Here is an 18,710-nt window from a genome sequence, read left to right as displayed (position 1 = left end):
CACCTCGCTAGTACCACTAGAGCATAGTGTTATATTACACCTCGCTAGTACCACTAGAGCATAGTGTTATATTACACCCTCCTGGTACCACTAGAGCATAGTGTTATATTACACCTCGCTGGTACCACTAGAGCATAGTGTTATATTACACCCTCCTGGTACCACTAGAGCATAGTGTTATATTACACCCTCCTGGTACCACTAGAGCATAGTGTTATATTACACCTCGCTGGTACCACTAGAGCATATTGTTATATTACACCCTCCTGGTACCACTAGAGCATAGTGTTATATTACACCTCGCTAGTACCACTAGAGCATAGTGTTATATTACACCTCGCTGGTACCACTACAGCATAGTGTTATATTACACCCTCCTGGTACCACTAGAGCATAGTGTTATATTACACCTCGCTGGTACCACTAGAGCATAGTGTTATATTACACCCTCCTGGTACCACTAGAGCAAAGTGTTATATTACACCCTCCTGGTACCACTAGAGCATAGTGTTATATTACACCTCGCTAGTACCACTAGAGCATAGTGTTATATTACACCTCGCTGGTACCACTACAGCATAGTGTTATATTACACCTCGCTGGTACCACTAGAGCATAGTGTTATATTACACCCTCCTGGTACCACTAGAGCATAGTGTTATATTACACCTCGCTGGTACCACTAGAGCATAGTGTTATATTACACCCTCCTGGTACCACTAGAGCATAGTGTTATATTACACCTCGCTAGTACCACTAGAGCATAGTGTTATATTACACCCTCCTGGTACCACTAGAGCATAGTGTTATATTACACCTCGCTGGTACCACTAGAGCATAGTGTTATATTACACCCTCCTGGTACCACTAGAGCATAGTGTTATATTACACCTCGCTAGTACCACTAGAGCATAGTGTTATATTACACCCTCCTGGTACCACTAGAGCAGTGTTATATTACACCTCGCTAGTACCACTAGAGCATAGTGTTATATTACACCCTCCTGGTACCACTAGAGCATAGTGTTATATTACACCTCGCTAGTACCACTAGAGCATAGTGTTATATTACACCTCGCTGGTACCACTAGAGCATAGTGTTATATTATACCTCGCTGGTACCACTACAGCATAGTGTTATATTATACCTCGCTGGTACCACTAGAGCATAGTGTTATATTACACCTCGCTGGTACCACTAGAGCATAGTGTTATATTACACCTCGCTGGTACCACTAGAGCATAGTGTTATATTACACCCTCCTGGTACCACTACAGCATAGTGTTATATTACACCCTCCTGGTACCACTAGAGCATATTGTTATATTACACCTCGCTGGTACCACTAGAGCATATTGTTATATTATACCCTCCTGGTACCACTAGAGCATAGTGTTATATTACACCCTCCTGGTACCACTAGAGCATAGTGTTATATTACACCTCGCTAGTACCACTAGAGCATAGTGTTATATTACACCTCGCTGGTACCACTAGAGCATAGTGTTATATTACACCTCGCTGGTACCACTAGAGCATAGTGTTATATTACACCCTCCTGGTACCACTAGAGCATAGTGTTATATTACACCTCGCTGGTACCACTAGAGCATAGTGTTATATTACACCTCGCTGGTACCACTAGAGCATAGTGTTATATTACACCTCGCTGGTACCACTAGAGCATAGTGTTATATTACACCTCGCTGGTACCACCAGAGCATAGTGTTATATTACACCCTCCTGGTACCACTAGAGCATATTGTTATATTACACCTCGCTGGTACCACCAGAGCATAGTGTTATATTACACCCTCCTGGTACCACTAGAGCATAGTGTTATATTACACCCTCCTGGTACCACTAGAGCATAGTGTTATATTACACCTCGCTGGTACCACTAGAGCATATTGTTATATTACACCTCGCTGGTACCACTAGAGCATATTGTTATATTACACCTCGCTGGTACCACTAGAGCATAGTGTTATATTACACCTCGCTGGTACCACCAGAGCATAGTGTTATATTACACCCTCCTGGTACCACTAGAGCATATTGTTATATTACACCTCGCTGGTACCACTAGAGCATATTGTTATATTATACCCTCCTGGTACCACTAGAGCATAGTGTTATATTACACCCTCCTGGTACCACTAGAGCATAGTGTTATATTACACCTCGCTGGTACCACTAGAGCATAGTGTTATATTACACCTCGCTGGTACCACTAGAGCATAGTGTTATATTACACCTCGCTTGTACCACTAGAGCATAGTGTTATATTATACCTCGCTGGTACCACTAGAGCATAGTGTTATATTACACCTCGCTGGTACCACTAGAGCATAGTGTTATATTACACCCTCCTGGTACCACTAGAGCATATTGTTATATTACACCTCGCTGGTACCACCAGAGCATAGTGTTATATTACACCCTCCTGGTACCACTAGAGCATATTGTTATATTACACCTCGCTGGTACCACCAGAGCATAGTGTTATATTACACCCTCCTGGTACCACTAGAGCATAGTGTTATATTACACCCTCCTGGTACCACTAGAGCATAGTGTTATATTACACCTCGCTGGTACCACTAGAGCATATTGTTATATTACACCTCGCTGGTACCACTAGAGCATATTGTTATATTACACCTCGCTGGTACCACCAGAGCATAGTGTTATATTACACCTCGCTGGTACCACTAGAGCATAGTGTTATATTACACCCTCCTGGTACCACTAGAGCATATTGTTATATTACACCTCGCTGGTACCACCAGAGCATAGTGTTATATTATACCTCGCTGGTACCACTAGAGCATAGTGTTATATTACACCCTCCTGGTACCACTAGAGCATAGTGTTATATTACACCTCGCTGGTACCACTAGAGCATATTGTTATATTACACCTCGCTGGTACCACTAGAGCATAGTGTTATATTACACCTCGCTGGTACCACTAGAGCATAGTGTTATATTACACCTCGCTGGTACCACTAGAGCATAGTGTTATATTACACCTCGCTGGTACCACTAGAGCATAGTATTATATTACACCTCGCTAGTACCACTACAGCATAGTGTTATATTACACCTCGCTAGTACCACTACAGCATAGTGTTATATTACACCTCGCTAGTACCACTACAGCATAGTGTTATATTACACCTCGCTGGTACCACTAGAGCATAGTGTTATATTACACCTCGCTGGTACCACTACAGCATAGTGTTATATTACACCTCGCTGGTACCACTAGAGCATAGTGTTATATTACACCTCGCTGGTACCACTAGAGCATAGTATTATATTACACCTCGCTAGTACCACTACAGCATAGTGTTATATTACACCTCGCTGGTACCACTAGAGCATAGTATTATATTACACCTCGCTAGTACCACTACAGCATAGTGTTACACCCTCCTGGTAGTACTACATTGTTGTGTTATACCAGCAATGGCTTAAACTGGGTGGTGAGATAACCAGTCCCTCCCCACCAACAGGTCAGGGCATTGACCCCCATGTTTTCCTGCATTGTCTGTCAGATCTCACTGTCCAACCATAGAGTGGTACAGATGGGGAGGTAGAAAGCCCCCTACAGATAAGTCTAGTAACTACCAACCGTCCCAGTGCTGCTGCAGCTCACCGCTTCACAAGTGCAGCCTTGTATGTATCATCCAAGCACCACTCATCTTAAATCTTAGAGTTTAACAACAAGTAAACACATATACAGACGCTCCATGTCATCAAAACAGTTAACATTTATTCCGTGATAACTGTGACCAATAATACACTATTGTTCGTCCGGACCGCCGAAAAACTCGCGCTCTAAAACTATTACCGTTAATACGGTAATTTACTCGCTGAATTTCAGCTCACAACTCAGGGAGCTGCGAGCTGAAATTCAGCGAGTAATTACCGTATTAACGGTAATAGTTTTAGAGCACGAGTTTTTCGGCGGTCCGGACGAACAATTGAATACCCCCCCTATATATGAGTATTCACATCGCAGTTGATTCAAATCACCTAAACAAGTCCAAATTTTTCTTGGAATTAGAGTCTCCATCTTGTATCGCCTATAATATGTTGGTTTACAGGACGCCTTGATGTTAGGCTGAACTGCTGAAAATGTCCGGATACAATGAGCGTCACATGGATAAATCCTTCTTGACATTAACCCCTATATAAATGCTAATATTCCAGCTATCCTTGTGTTCATTGATGGATGTTAAATTGTGAATAAGGTGATAACTTTCCTTTTAATACTGTATTTATTGGGAATTACTGCAGCAGCCTCATCAGAGTACCCTTCTGTTCCCTTCTGTTCCAGGCAGAGTATAAAAAGGCCATCACCAGTAATCAGTGGCACCGTAGGCTGGAGTTTCCTGAAGGGGAAACCATTGTGATGCATAACCCTAAGGTACAGCGCTCACTATCACATCTGTAAGATCCACGTGTACAGCGCTCACTGTCACCGTATCACATCTGTAAGATCCACGTGTACAGCGCTCACTATCACCGTATCACATCTGTAAGATCCACGTGTTATGCGCTCACTGTCACCGTGTCACATATGTAAGATCCACGTGTACAGCGCTCACTATCACATCTGTAAGATCCATGTGTACAGCGCTCACTATCACCGTATCACATATGTAAGATCTACGTGTGCAGCGCTCACTATCACTGTATCACATCTGTAATATCCACGTTTACAGCGTTCACTGTCACCGTATAACATCTGTAAGATCCACGTGTACAGCGCTCACTATCACTGTATCACAGCTGTAAGATCCACGTGTACAGCGTTCACTATCACTGTATCACATCTGTAAGATCCACGTGTACAGCGCTCACTATCACCGTATCACATCTGTAAGATCCACGTGTACAGCGCTCACTATCACCGTATCACATCTGTAAGATCCACGTGTACAGCTCTCACTATCACCTTATCACATATGTAAGATCCACGTGTACAGCGCTCACTATCACCGTATCACATCTGTAAGATCCACGTGTACAGCGCTCACTATCACTGTATCGCATCTGTAAGATCCACGTGTACAGCTCTCACTATCACTGTATCACATATGTAAGATCCACGTGTACAGCGCTCACTATCACCGTATCACATCTGTAAGATCCACGTGTACAGCTCTCACTATCACTGTATCACATATGTAAGATCCACGTGTACAGCGCTCACTATCACCGTATCACATATGTAAGGCCTCACTATCACCGTATCACATATGTAAGGCCTCACTATCACCGTATCACATATGTAAGGCCTCACTATCACCGTATCACATCTGTAAGATCCACGTGTACAGCTCTCGCTATCACCGTATCACATATGTAAGATCCACGTGTACAGCGCTCACTATCACTGTATCACATCTGTAAGATCCACGTGTACAGCTCTCACTATCACATCTGTAAGATCCACGTGTACAGCGCTCACTGTCACCGTATCACATATTATGGTCTCACTATCACCGTATCACATATTATGGTCTCACTATCACTTGTATCGTTGTCTTGTTTGCCCAGCCCGTTATGATAGGCAGCATTTCTGAGCGTTTGTGACGCACTTTGTTCTGCGTTCCCAGGTGATCGTCCAGTTCCAGCAGAGCGCTATTCCAGATGAGTGGGGGACCCCGCATGATGGGCAGTCCAGACCTCGAGTGGTGAAGAGGGGGATAGATGACCATGATGAGATTCCAGATGGTACATTGGGTGGAGGTCCACTTTTCATTGTGTCCATTTGGAGAAGGGTTCAGCGGTTACGTTCCTTAGTAGAAATAAAAATATAGTGATCTGGGTACTAATGTAGCACTGCGGACTTAGCCTGCAGTATAAGCCAGGTGAGGGATATCTGCACTGAAGACTGAGAGGGGAGGCTGCTTCTATCAGTGATGTGTATATGTATATATGAGTATATGTGTATATGTGTATATGTATATATATGAGGTGTGTGTGTATATGTGTATATGAGGTGTGTGTGTATGTATGTATGTATGTGTGTATATGAGGTGTGTGTGTATATGTGTATATGAGGTGTGTGTGTATGTATGTATATGTGTATATGAGGTGTGTATATGTATATATGAGGTGTGTATATGTATATATGAGGTGTGTGTGTATATGAGGTGTGTGTGTATATGTGTATATGTGTATATGAGGTGTGTGTATATGTATATATGAGGTGTGTGTGTATATGTGTATATGAGGTGTGTGTGTATATGTGTATATGAGGTGTGTGTGTATATGTGTATATGAGGTGTGTGTGTATATGTGTATATGTGTATATGAGGTGTGTGTATATGTATATATGAGGTGTGTGTGTATATGTGTATATGAGGTGTGTGTGTATATGTGTATATGAGGTGTGTGTGTATATGTGTATATGAGGTGTGTGTGTATATGTGTATATGTGTATATGAGGTGTGTGTATATGTATATATGAGGTGTGTGTGTATGTATGTATATGTATATATGAGGTGTGTGTGTATATGTGTATATGAGGTGTGTGTGTATATGTGTATATGAGGTGTGTGTGTATATGTGTATATGTGTATATGAGGTGTGTGTATATGTATATATGAGGTGTGTGTGTATATGTGTATATGAGGTGTGTGTGTATATGTGTATATGAGGTGTGTGTGTATATGTGTATATGAGGTGTGTGTGTATATGTGTATATGTGTATATGTATATATGAGGTGTGTGTATGTATATATGAGGTGTGTGTATATGAGGTGTGTGTGTATGTATGTATATGTGTATATGAGGTGTGTGTGTATGTATGTATATGTGTATATGAGGTGTGTATATGTATATATGAGGTGTGTATATGTATATATGAGGTGTGTGTATGTATGTATATGTGTATATGAGGTGTGTGTGTATGTATGTATATGTATATATGAGGTGTGTGTGTATATGTGTATATGAGGTGTGTGTGTATGTATGTATATGTGTATATGAGGTGTGTGTGTATGTATGTATATATATATGAGGTGTGTGTGTATGTATGTATATGTGTATATGAGGTGTGTGTGTATGTATGTATATGTGTATATGAGGTGTGTGTGTATGTATGTATATGTATATATGAGGTGTGTGTGTATGTATATATATATATATATGAGGTGTGTGTGTGTGTATGTATATATATATATGAGGTGTGTGTGTATGTATGTATATATATATATGAGGTGTGTGTGTATGTATGTATGTATATGTATATATGAGGTGTGTGTGTATGTATATGTGTATATGAGGTGTGTGTGTATGTATGTATATGTGTATATGAGGTGTGTGTGTATGTATGTATATGTGTATATGAGGTGTGTGTGTATGTATGTATATGTGTATATGAGGTGTGTGTGTATGTATGTATATGTATATATGAGGTGTGTGTGTATGTATGTATATATGAGGTGTGTGTGTATGTATGTATATATGAGGTGTGTGTGTATGTATGTATATGTGTATATGAGGTGTGTGTGTATGTATGTATATGTGTATATGAGGTGTGTGTGTATGTATGTATATGTGTATATGAGGTGTGTGTGTATATGTGTATATGTGTATATGAGGTGTGTGTGTATATGTGTATATGAGGTGTGTGTGTATATGTGTATATGAGGTGTGTGTGTATGTATGTATATGTGTATATGAGGTGTGTGTGTATGTATGTATATGTGTATATGAGGTGTGTGTGTATGTATGTATATGTGTATATGAGGTGTGTGTGTATGTATGTATATGTGTATATGAGGTGTGTGTGTATATGTGTATATGAGGTGCGTGTATAAATTAATATATATATATATACACTAATGATAATTTGTGTGTACGTCCCTCTTCTGCAGGGGAGGTGCCTCAGGCCGACCATCTAGTGTTTATGGTGCATGGCATTGGGCCAGTGTGTGACCTGCGCTTCAGGAGTATGGTGGAATGTGGTGAGTGATTCATGATTTTATTATATGACTATATTTCTATTGTTGTACATGATGTTTGTATTATTTGCTGTGGTAATACAAGTCCCTTCTGCCTCGTACTATTTCATCCCTAGAATATGTTACAATATCTAACTCTTCTCACACTGCTGAGAACAATAAGTCTTATAATTGGTTATGAATAGAGAATGATCCCAGCTTCCTCCCATATGGCTACTATTCACCTCCGTCTGTAAAATGTGGTCAGATAATGTGCAATGTGAAGGGGTCTCTGACGTACCCCATACCCATTATTTATTACCTGGCAAGAACAAGTAATGGACACAGGTGCAGGGACTACATAATGTGTGGTGTATCTGCATTGTAATAGTGGATAAAACGTGAGGATCACTAGATGGTAAATCTACACACACAGGTATAATATGGAGTTATCAGTCACTTGTCACATTTTGGGGGCATTGTGCCCATGGGCTTCAGTAAGTATCTGAATTCTGATGCGTCTCCTGAATGTGTTCCGGGCCCTCAGATGTTATGTGGCCCTTACTTCTACAGTTAGTAAGACTCATTCTGTATGATGTGCACATGTGCGGTTGGCCGGTATCTGTTGCTTGTTGGGTAACATCCACCATCACTTACATTGAGGCGGCTAGACCGCTGCCGGCTGGATTTAAGGCTCACTTGACCAGGGCAGTTGGTGTTTCCTGGGCACTGCGTCACAGTTCTGCAGGGTGAGTAGCTGTGCTGGGGCCGCTACGTGGCCATCTGTCCACACCTAATTCTACAAGTTGTAGGATGTTAGCTTTGGGCACCAGCTGTTTCAGGACAATCCGTCCCTTAAGGACAGCTTTTGGAATGTCCCCATGGTCGCACTGTCCCCTAATCCTGGGAGAGAGGACTTTAAATCCATTGGGGGATACTGAGCTCCCTCCCCTTGTTCTGGCTGTTTGGTTGGTTTTTGTTTATGTTCTAGTTAGGTCCTCTCTTCCGGGCTTGTTATATACGGAGGATGGTTCTAGATGGGAAGCGCATAGTAGGGCAGGAGCTGTCACCTGAACAGGTTATGATTTAAAGTGCCACCTACTATACCGTATGGTCACATTGTTCCCCCGCAGAGAACTGGATTTTATGGTGAGTAAAAAAGCCTCTAATTTGCAATGAGCTTCAGAGAAAATGATATTTACATTACTGTAGTCCCTGTTTTATTGCTTTTCAGCAGCCACATTAAGATAACAGCAGCGGTTTGAGTAGTGTCGGAGTACTACAGAATGACGCTATTCATACAATACAAGAACAAAAGGCATTTTACAGGCAACAGACTGACTCAATGTCTTATACTAATAGATTTTACTTGTTCTCAGTGGATGACTTCAGAACCGTTTCTCTAAAACTGCTGCAAACTCATTTTAAGAAGTCCCAGGAGGAGGGTAAAGTGAGGCGTGTGGAGTTTCTGCCAGTCTTTTGGCACAGCGCCCTCCATGGTGATGCCACTGGTGTTGATAGGTGTGTATGCTTCCCTTACTGGATCAGACAGATTACCGGGTCTTAGGGATATCTTTATTCTTATTCGTCTTCGGTATAGATGGTAGACACAGCAGTACGATCATCTCTAGCCCACAGACAATCATCCTATTTTATACATCATACACCCTGCACCTCTGTGTATAGGTTCGTGGGATGTCTAACTGTTTTCTGATGACCTTACAATAGCCTGGTGGACAGGATGTATGTTACTGGCAGAGTATAACTGTCCTCCATATAACACACCATTTACACACAACACAACATTCGGGCAGCACGGTGGCACAGTGGATAGCATTGCTGCCTCACAGCACTGGAGTCACAAGTTACATACCCGAGCAGGGTCCTATCTGTGTGGAGTTTATATGTTCTCCCCCTGTTTCCTCCCATGCTTCAATAAACATATTGGTAGGTTAATTGGCTGGTGGCTAAAGCAGACGTGTGCGTGCGTGTGTGTGTTGGGGAAGTTAGACTGTAAGCTCCAGTGCGACAGAGGTAGATGTAAATGGTAAATATTTTCTGTACAGCGCTTTGAAATATTGTGGAGCTATATAAATATACTATATTATTAACAACACACTGTGCTCCATATCATATAGTACAATAGCTGGGGCCGAGGTTTGTGTGATTGAGGGAGTGAGCTGGTCTCAGAGCAAGCGAAGAGCTAGCAAACACAACACATGAAGTTAGCTCATTGTGCACAGTAATAGCCTAAATCTATGTCTAGCATGTGTGTGGGAGGGGGGCTACCTCACGTATGGGGGGGGGCTACCTCACGTGTGGGAGGGGGGGCTACCTCACGTATGGGGGGGGCTACCTCACGTATGGGGGGGCTACCTCACGTATGGGGGGGGCTACCTCACGTATGGGGGGGGCTACCTCACGTATGGGGGGGCTACCTCACGTATGGGGGGGGCTACCTCACGTATGGGGGGGGCTACCTCACGTATGGGGGGGGCTACCTCACGTATGGGGGGGCTACCTCACGTATGGGGGGGGCTACCTCACGTATGGGAGGGGGGCTACCTCACGTATGGGGGGGGCTACCTCACGTATGGGGGGGCTACCTCACGTGTGGGAGGGCTACCTCACGTATGGGGGGGCTACCTCACGTATGGGGGGGGCTACCTCACGTATGGGGGGGGCTACCTCACGTATGGGGGGGCTACCTCACGTATGGGGGGGGGGCTACCTCACGTATGGGGGGGGCTACCTCACGTATGGGGGGGGCTACCTCACGTATGGGGGGGGCTACCTCACGTGTGGGGGGGCTACCTCACGTGTGGGAGGGCTACCTCACGTATGGGGGGGGGGGCTACCTCACGTATGGGGGGGGGGGGCTACCTCACGTATGGGGGGGCTACCTCACGTATGGGGGGGGCTACCTCACGTATGGGAGGGCTACCTCACGTATGGGGGGGCTACCTTTACGTGTGGGAGGGCTACCTCACGTATGGGGGGGGGGGCTACCTCACGTATGGGGGGGGCTACCTCACGTATGGGGGGGGCTACCTCACGTATGGGGGGGCTACCTCACGTATGGGGGGGACTACCTCACGTATGGGGGGCTTCCTAACGTATGGGGGTGCAACCTCAGGCTTATGCTTTAATGTGTATTGTATACAGACTTGAGGTCTTCTGTTACAGACACATCAAAAAGATCACATTACCGAGTATTGGTCGTCTTCGTCATTTCACAAATGAGACTCTGCTGGATATTCTGTTCTACAACAGTCCGACCTACTGCCAGACCATCATAGACAAGGTCATCTTAGAGGTGAACCGGCTGCACGCGCTCTTCCTGAGCAGAAACCCAGATTATAAAGGTGGTGTCTCCGTAGCCGGACACAGTCTAGGTAACATTTAAGTCTTGGCCGTAATACCTTTGTGTCTTAGGTGGGTTTAAAAGGACTCTAATCCTATATACTTATCCCTTTTTACTGGTCTACTATAATTATTAAGGGATGACTTTGTACAATATTCTTGTTATATGACTGGATTTCTATGTTCGTGCTCCTCAGCCTTCTTATATTCTTCATTTGTGTTGAGCAGTTGTGACACTCTTTTAATATTATTTCCTTTGCATTACAAGGAGTTTTTCCTGTGGGTCTCAAAAGGATGAAGAAACCATTGTATTACAATTAGACGATCACTTTGGATTACAAATAATGTCTATAATTTCTTGGCTCCAATTTTGTTCACTTTTTTTTTTCTTTAAGATTCCTGCGTTCGCTATTTGTCAGTTTTGTGGCTGATTCAGGGAGGGAGTCTGTAATCATGAGATAGTGGTCTGTCCGTTACATAACTGTGGGTCCCATATTGGTGCTTTATCTGTCTAATCTCCTTACTAGACCAGTAACATTTGATGATTCCTGTATCCTATATTTTACCTGTTTCTTGGTGTTTTCTTCCTCTTTTGTGAATACAGACACAAATAGACAGACCTGTCTATAAGATCTTTCTCTTTATATTCAGCAATTACTTCTCCTAGTTTATCGTTTAGTCGCCCAATTTTGTCAGTATTATTCTTCTCGCTGTTTTATATATTATACACTTTGGTTTTAAGGCCATTTTTCAGATTTGGGTTTTACTAACCCGATTCTCCTTCCTGTATATTTTGCTACATTCCTGGTATTTCCATAATGTTTTTCTCTCCTTTATTACCTCCCATATGCTCTTATATAACCACATTGGTTACCTTTTGTTCTTGGACATGTTGCTACCATACAGAATGTCCATATGACTTGTTGAACATTGTTCCAAAACCACGAGCATTAATTTGCAGTAACCCCTCCCCCCCCCCACTGCTTACACAACAGCCTCCAGTCTTCTGGGAAGTAATTCACAACCATTCAGTCACAAGAGCATTAGTGAGGTCGGCTCGGGTGTTGAGCGATGTCAATGAGGTTGTGGTCGGGGCTTCCACACCACACTCTGGGAACCATATTTGTGCCCGGGGCATTGTCCTGCTTCCCCAAACTGTTACCACAAAGTTGGAAACTCACAGTTCTCTAGAATGTCATTAAGATTTCCCTTCACTGTAACTAAGGGCCCAGGTCGAACCATGAGAACAGCCCCAGACCGTTACTCCTCCTCCACCAAGCTGTACAGTTGGTAGTACACATTCAGATACCAAGCATTGTCCTGGTACCTGCCATCCTAGATTCATCCATCTGACTGCAAGGTGGTGAAGAACACATTTCCAGCACTCCAGAGATCTATGGTGGTTACACAGTCTAACACCATCAACCCTCGGGGAAAGCTCTGTGTATCCTCATACACCACATTACTGACTGACTTCTGGGTAACACAGCTCCAGTTACATTGTAACATTGTGTAATATTCTCCATCTGTCTGTGATAGTTATACACTGTGTGTATCCTCATACACCACATTACTGACTGACTTCTGGGTAACACAGCCCCAGTTACAGTGCAACATTGTGTAATATTCTCCATCTGTCTGTGATAGTTATACACTGTGTGTATCCTCATACACCACATTACTGACTGACTTCTGGGTAACACAGCCCCAGTTACAGTGTAACATTGTGTAATATTCTCCATCTGTCTGTGATAGTTATACACTGTGTGTATCCTCATACACCACATTACTGACTGACTTCTGGGTAACACAGCCCCAGTTACAGTGTAACATTGTGTAATATTCTCCATCTGTCTGTGATAGTTATACACTGTGTGTATCCTCATACACCACATTACTGACTGACTTCTGGGTAACACCGCCCCAGTTACAGTGTAACATTGTGTAATATTCTCCATCTGTTTGTGATAGTTATACACTGTGTGTATCCTCATACACCACATTACTGACTGACTTCTGGGTAACACAGCCCCAGTTACATTGTAACATTGTGTAATATTCTCCATCTGTCTGTGATAGTTATACACTGTGTGTATCCTCATACACCACATTACTGACTGACTTCTGGGTAACACAGCCCCAGTTACATTGTAACATTGTGTAATATTCTCCATCTGTTTGTGATAGTTATACACTGTGTGTATCCTCATACACCACATTACTGACTGACTTCTGGGTAACACAGCCCCAGTTACAGTGTAACATTGTGTAATATTCTCCATCTGTCTGTGATAGTTATACACTGTGTGTATCCTCATACACCACATTACTGACTGACTTCTGGGTAACACCGCCCCAGTTACAGTGTAACATTGTGTAATATTCTCCATCTGTTTGTGATAGTTATACACTGTGTGTATCCTCATACACCACATTACTGACTGACTTCTGGGTAACACAGCCCCAGTTACAGTGTAACATTGTGTAATATTCTCCATCTGTCTGTGATAGTTATACACTGTGTGTATCCTCATACACCACATTACTGACTGACTTCTGGGTAACACAGCCCCAGTTACAGTGTAACATTGTGTAATATTCTCCATCTGTCTGTGATAGTTATACACTGTGTGTATCCTCATACACCACATTACTGACTGACTTCTGGGTAACACAGCCCCAGTTACAGTGTAACATTGTGTAATATTCTCCATCTGTCTGTGATAGTTATACACTGTGTGTATCCTCATACACCACATTACTGACTGACTTCTGGGTAACACAGCTCCAGTTACATTGTAACATTGTGTAATATTCTCCATCTGTCTGTGATAGTTATACACTGTGTGTATCCTCATACACCACATTACTGACTGACTTCTGGGTAACACAGCCCCAGTTACATTGTAACATTGTGTAATATTCTGTCTGTGATAGGTATACACTGTGTGTATCCTCATACACCACATTACTGACTGACTTCTGGGTAACACAGCCCCAGTTACAGTGTAACATTGTGTAATATTCTCCATCTGTTTGTGATAGTTGTACACTGTGTGTATCCCTCATACTGCACATTACTGACTGACTTCAGGTAACAACGGTTCATCTTGATAACTCTTCTCTTGTATTTCTAGGCTCGCTGATTCTATTTGACATACTGTCCAACCAGCCGGACATGACAGTATCACCCAGTGCTTTGTCTGATCCTCCAGGTGTTAATGTTCTAGTTAAACCTGAAGCTGCAGAGGAGAAGCAGGTAAGTCTGGGGTTCTGCCCAAGTCTTCACCACCAGAACTGGCCGTTCTTTGTTGGTCAATGGAGATTGTCCAGATCATTTATACTGACTGCAAAGTAATTATACTTTCTGTGATGCATCAGTCCTCCTCCTTCATGATTGATATGGGATCACATGAAAGGCTCCAGGACCTCTCCCGTCTCTGTGGCCTCCAGTAACATTGACAGAACGAGTGGGTAGATGTAAGATCTTGAGGTTCCCTGGTCCTATATCACCCTATGTATATAGCTGACTATAAAGATTTTTCTAATGTATTCTATTGAAAGTTTCCTCAGCTGAAATGTGATTTGTCTCCTGACTTTCATACACAGAGCAACGTTCCAGCTCCACAAGAGGCCAATGAATCGGAGCTGCCGCAGGATCAGCTGCCCGGTCTGTGGGAGGCGCTGGAGTCCCTGAGCCTGGCGGAGTACACCAGTGTGTTTGAGAAAGAGAAGATTGATATGGAGTCTCTGGTAATGTTTACTGTCCACTCTAAACCTTTATAATAGACTCATAGTTATTGTCACCAACTTACGTTAAATCCTTTTCTCTTAGGCCTTTGAGGAACACCTGTTATCATGTCCCAGCGTGTAAAAGAGGGGGGGCGGGGGGATTGGACTAAGAGGAAAGAATTTAACGCAAGTATAAAAATTTGATCAAGGTTCCATTGGGGGACATTGGAAATCATTGAGGATGTCCCAACGCTGCCATCGTGGGTGGGAATGCTCGTCCGACAGTGGAAAGCTCCTTTCCACCAAAACTGGCATCTCTGGGTACAAACACATTGCACTTGTAAAATCGAGTAAAAGTGTGAACAGGACCAGCTAGCTGCTCGATCGAGGCTCCATGCTGTGCCTTCCAGACAGCACTACTCACTCGGTGGAGTGAACCTGAAGATTCTGTCCTGCTCCACTATAAGCCTGACGGACTACAGCCATAATCCATCTAGCAATGGTAACCTCGGAGGCTGGCCAGTTCCGCTTGTGCTCATCACAGAGAAACAAGATACCTGGTCCTGCGAATGTCTTCAGTCCTATGCATATAAGTTCACAAAGTTCTGACTGTATCCATAGAGTGAAGAGATCCCACAGCCTATGAAGACCTACTGTATTGACAATGTCCTGATTAGTATGGTATCTGGACACCATTTAATGTTAGAAGGAAGGTTTGGTCTAAAGAACTGCCCTGTCCTCATGGAAAACCAAAAGAGGAGACTTGCAGGACAAGGCTGCTGGCATTATAATTTCCCTAGCCATAAAAATGGCAAAAAAGAAGACCGTGCTCAATGTAAGTAATGTCCAACACCAAAGAGACACTGGAGGAAAATACACAGGATGTACATGAAGTGCTCTCTGCAAGGGTCTACAGGTCTACACACCAGGCACCTGAGCTAGTCTGAAACAAGCCCGAAATAGCCTTAAAAGAACAAAGGTGCAAACCAGCGTCCCGCCCATAGGAATACAAGTAACCTGGATAACCGCAATGAAGAGGGAAGGAACCAGAAATATGTAGGTCTTCCAGACCCAAGGGCTGCACATTACCTTAATAAGTTAAAAGAATACATTTAAGAGCTACCTATGTGTAAGAACACATCATCAAGATATAGCAAACCAGATGTGACAATAAATTAGGAAGGAGCTGCAGGTGACGCCTCAGATTCCCGCTGATTGTCCATCACTGGTTTATAATGACAGATGATATCTGCACCAGTAATAAATCCTCCCATTAATGTACCAGAGAGCTCAGTGTTTAAAGCAATAAATCTGTTTGTACTTTCATTGCTACAAACTTGTCTGTGCTTCTAACAAATGAATTAATGACCTATCTATATTTGTGATATTTCTATGTATGGTACTTGCTCTACTTTGTGTCTCCACAGAATAAGCATCAATAGTGAGGTGAAGCAAAAAGAACATTGTGTAAATTTTGGCATAAAATATGCAATAGAAATGCTGCTAATTTGTCTGTTAAGTAGAAATGATACTACCAGGCCCGATGTGCAAAGTGTTTTCTTGTCTCATTTCTGAAATCTTGGATGATTGTTTTGATAATTTAACAACTTTAGTACATATCTCCAGGGAACCTGCGTTGCAGGACTGTACCTCGCACAGGAGAAATAACATACAGTTCTCTGTTAGCACAGGAAGGGCCAGTGCAGAAAACGTATAATAACAGTGCAGTAATATTATGTCTATGTTCCTCAGATCCTGTAAGAATAAAGCCGCCACCACCATACATTGGGCTGTGCAGATAATCCTGTGTCTCCTTTTTCTCTCAGCTCATGTGTACGATCGATGATTTAAAAGAGATGGGGATACCTTTGGGGCCCAGGAAGAAGATTACCAAATATGTGGAAGAACTTGCTGCCGTTCAGGTAGTTTACTTGTAATTATTTGTAGTAAAGCTTCCCATGAAATACGTTCATACTGCTCAGATCTCCGTGTGGATGGGGTCCTGCTGGTGGTATCATTAATGCTGTAACACAGTAGTCATTAGGTTGTTATTTATATTTAGGTGGAGAGAAAAGCTGTAGCCGACAAGAGAGCTGTTCACATCCAACGAGAGGAAACCGACTCCTCCTGTGTTAAAGGGGGGCTGGAGCCCCCAAAGCGGAAGCTGCTTGTTGGTGCCTCTGTTACCTCTATTCATGTGGATTATGAGCATTTTGAAACGGGTACTGGACAGGTACTATTCAGCTATTGTTATACAATAGAAATATAGACGTCTCTGCACTCACAACTTATTATAAGCTTTCAGCTACAATTATATATGCGATAATACACTTTGTACTGTAGATTATAAGTATTTTAGAAGTCACCAAGGAATGAATTCCGTGATTATAGTACGAGATACAGGTCACAGAAATCCCATTGTGATTATAATATCCTTAGAATCTAGGGCACAATAATTATATTATATTGTATACTTTATAACATGTTAACTGTACCAAATGCCCAGAATAAGTAGTCAATTAAACATATTAATTATAGTTTTGTGGGGTATAATATTATTTACGTAAAGGAAAGTAGTGATGAGTGGCCAGAGGAGATTCATTTGCATAAGACAAAAACCGTATTTTTGCTCTTATTCCCACTCCTTGTGTGACATAACACTGTCACAGTCCTTCATTAAATAGGTTTGCCGTGTTTTGAAAGACTCTGTTACTTTAAGAAAATAGTCGACTCTTGGGAACACTAGAATAGTAGATGGCTGCCATTGATGGAAAGTTATCTGTATCATCTACATTACACATCTCATCTTATATATATATATATATAAAAAATATAATTTTCGCCTATACTGTATGGTAGTCAACAGTCAGATATGTATGACCTGCAGTTATATAAGTGGATGACTACAAGCCACGGAACGCTGAGGGTACATACAGATATTGTTTAATTTTTATTCCCGGGTTTACCTGGTTTCAGGTCTTCCGCAGATTGCAGTCCTTCTCCCTAGCGAGAATACAGGGAAATAGGAATCCCTGCCAGACCTGGGGTAAAACGATTGCCCTAAGGGTAGTTATTCAGTCCCTTCTAGAGAGGAGAAGATTGCCTTGTAAAGTCAATGTTATCCCGCAGACATATGTCAGTTCACCTGTGCATTAAGGTCCTGGGATAAATGTTTTCCACCTTTAAGGAAGGCAGACATTGAGGTTGTCTCTGGAGGTGATGTCTCACTATGCTGGTGGCTGAGGAGCAACAGCCTTAACATTGGTGACCATTGATGTCAGTTTTTCGGGGATGGGGGACAGAGGAGCTTCAGCACGGGTTCCAAGGTCTTTGGACTTTGGAGGAGGCAAAGCTCCTGATCAATGTATCGAACTTGGAGAGACTCTCAACGTTCTAGCCACAGGGCAGCAGTTGTTGCGTATAAGGGCTCATAAAGTGTCAATCAGACAATGTCCCGGTATTGGCTTACCTAAATCACCATGGGACCACTACATGTGCCATAGCAACGGGAGCCTCTAAGCAGACCATTGTTAGGCTGGGATAAAGGAAGCCTCTCCCTGAAAATGTCAGGGTGCATTCCAGTAGATTATTGGGTGGGTGCAGCTGATCACGGGGCTTCCGCTGAGCAACTGTGCAGAGCTGCCGCCT

At 42.8% G+C, this 18,710-nt stretch overlaps 1 protein-coding gene across 1 annotated transcript in view; it reads left to right on the top strand.

The window, feature by feature from the left end:
• SEC23IP (SEC23 interacting protein) overlaps nucleotides 1-18,710 on the top strand; it is a 73,383-nt gene that overhangs the window by 24,332 nt on the left and 30,341 nt on the right. Inside the window, 9 exon segments of the mRNA XM_075215534.1 lie at nucleotides 4,349-4,438; nucleotides 5,634-5,751; nucleotides 7,902-7,991; nucleotides 9,347-9,488; nucleotides 11,154-11,362; nucleotides 14,468-14,589; nucleotides 14,940-15,083; nucleotides 16,889-16,984; nucleotides 17,125-17,295. Of these exon segments, the coding sequence (XP_075071635.1) occupies nucleotides 4,349-4,438; nucleotides 5,634-5,751; nucleotides 7,902-7,991; nucleotides 9,347-9,488; nucleotides 11,154-11,362; nucleotides 14,468-14,589; nucleotides 14,940-15,083; nucleotides 16,889-16,984; nucleotides 17,125-17,295 (1,182 nt within the window).

Source organism: Mixophyes fleayi, chromosome 6 (assembly GCF_038048845.1).
Source record: "Mixophyes fleayi isolate aMixFle1 chromosome 6, aMixFle1.hap1, whole genome shotgun sequence".
In the NCBI taxonomy this organism is placed as follows: domain Eukaryota; kingdom Metazoa; phylum Chordata; class Amphibia; order Anura; family Limnodynastidae; genus Mixophyes; species Mixophyes fleayi.
Note: the sequence above shows the minus strand (reverse complement) of the source record. Positions and strands in the feature narration are given on the sequence as shown.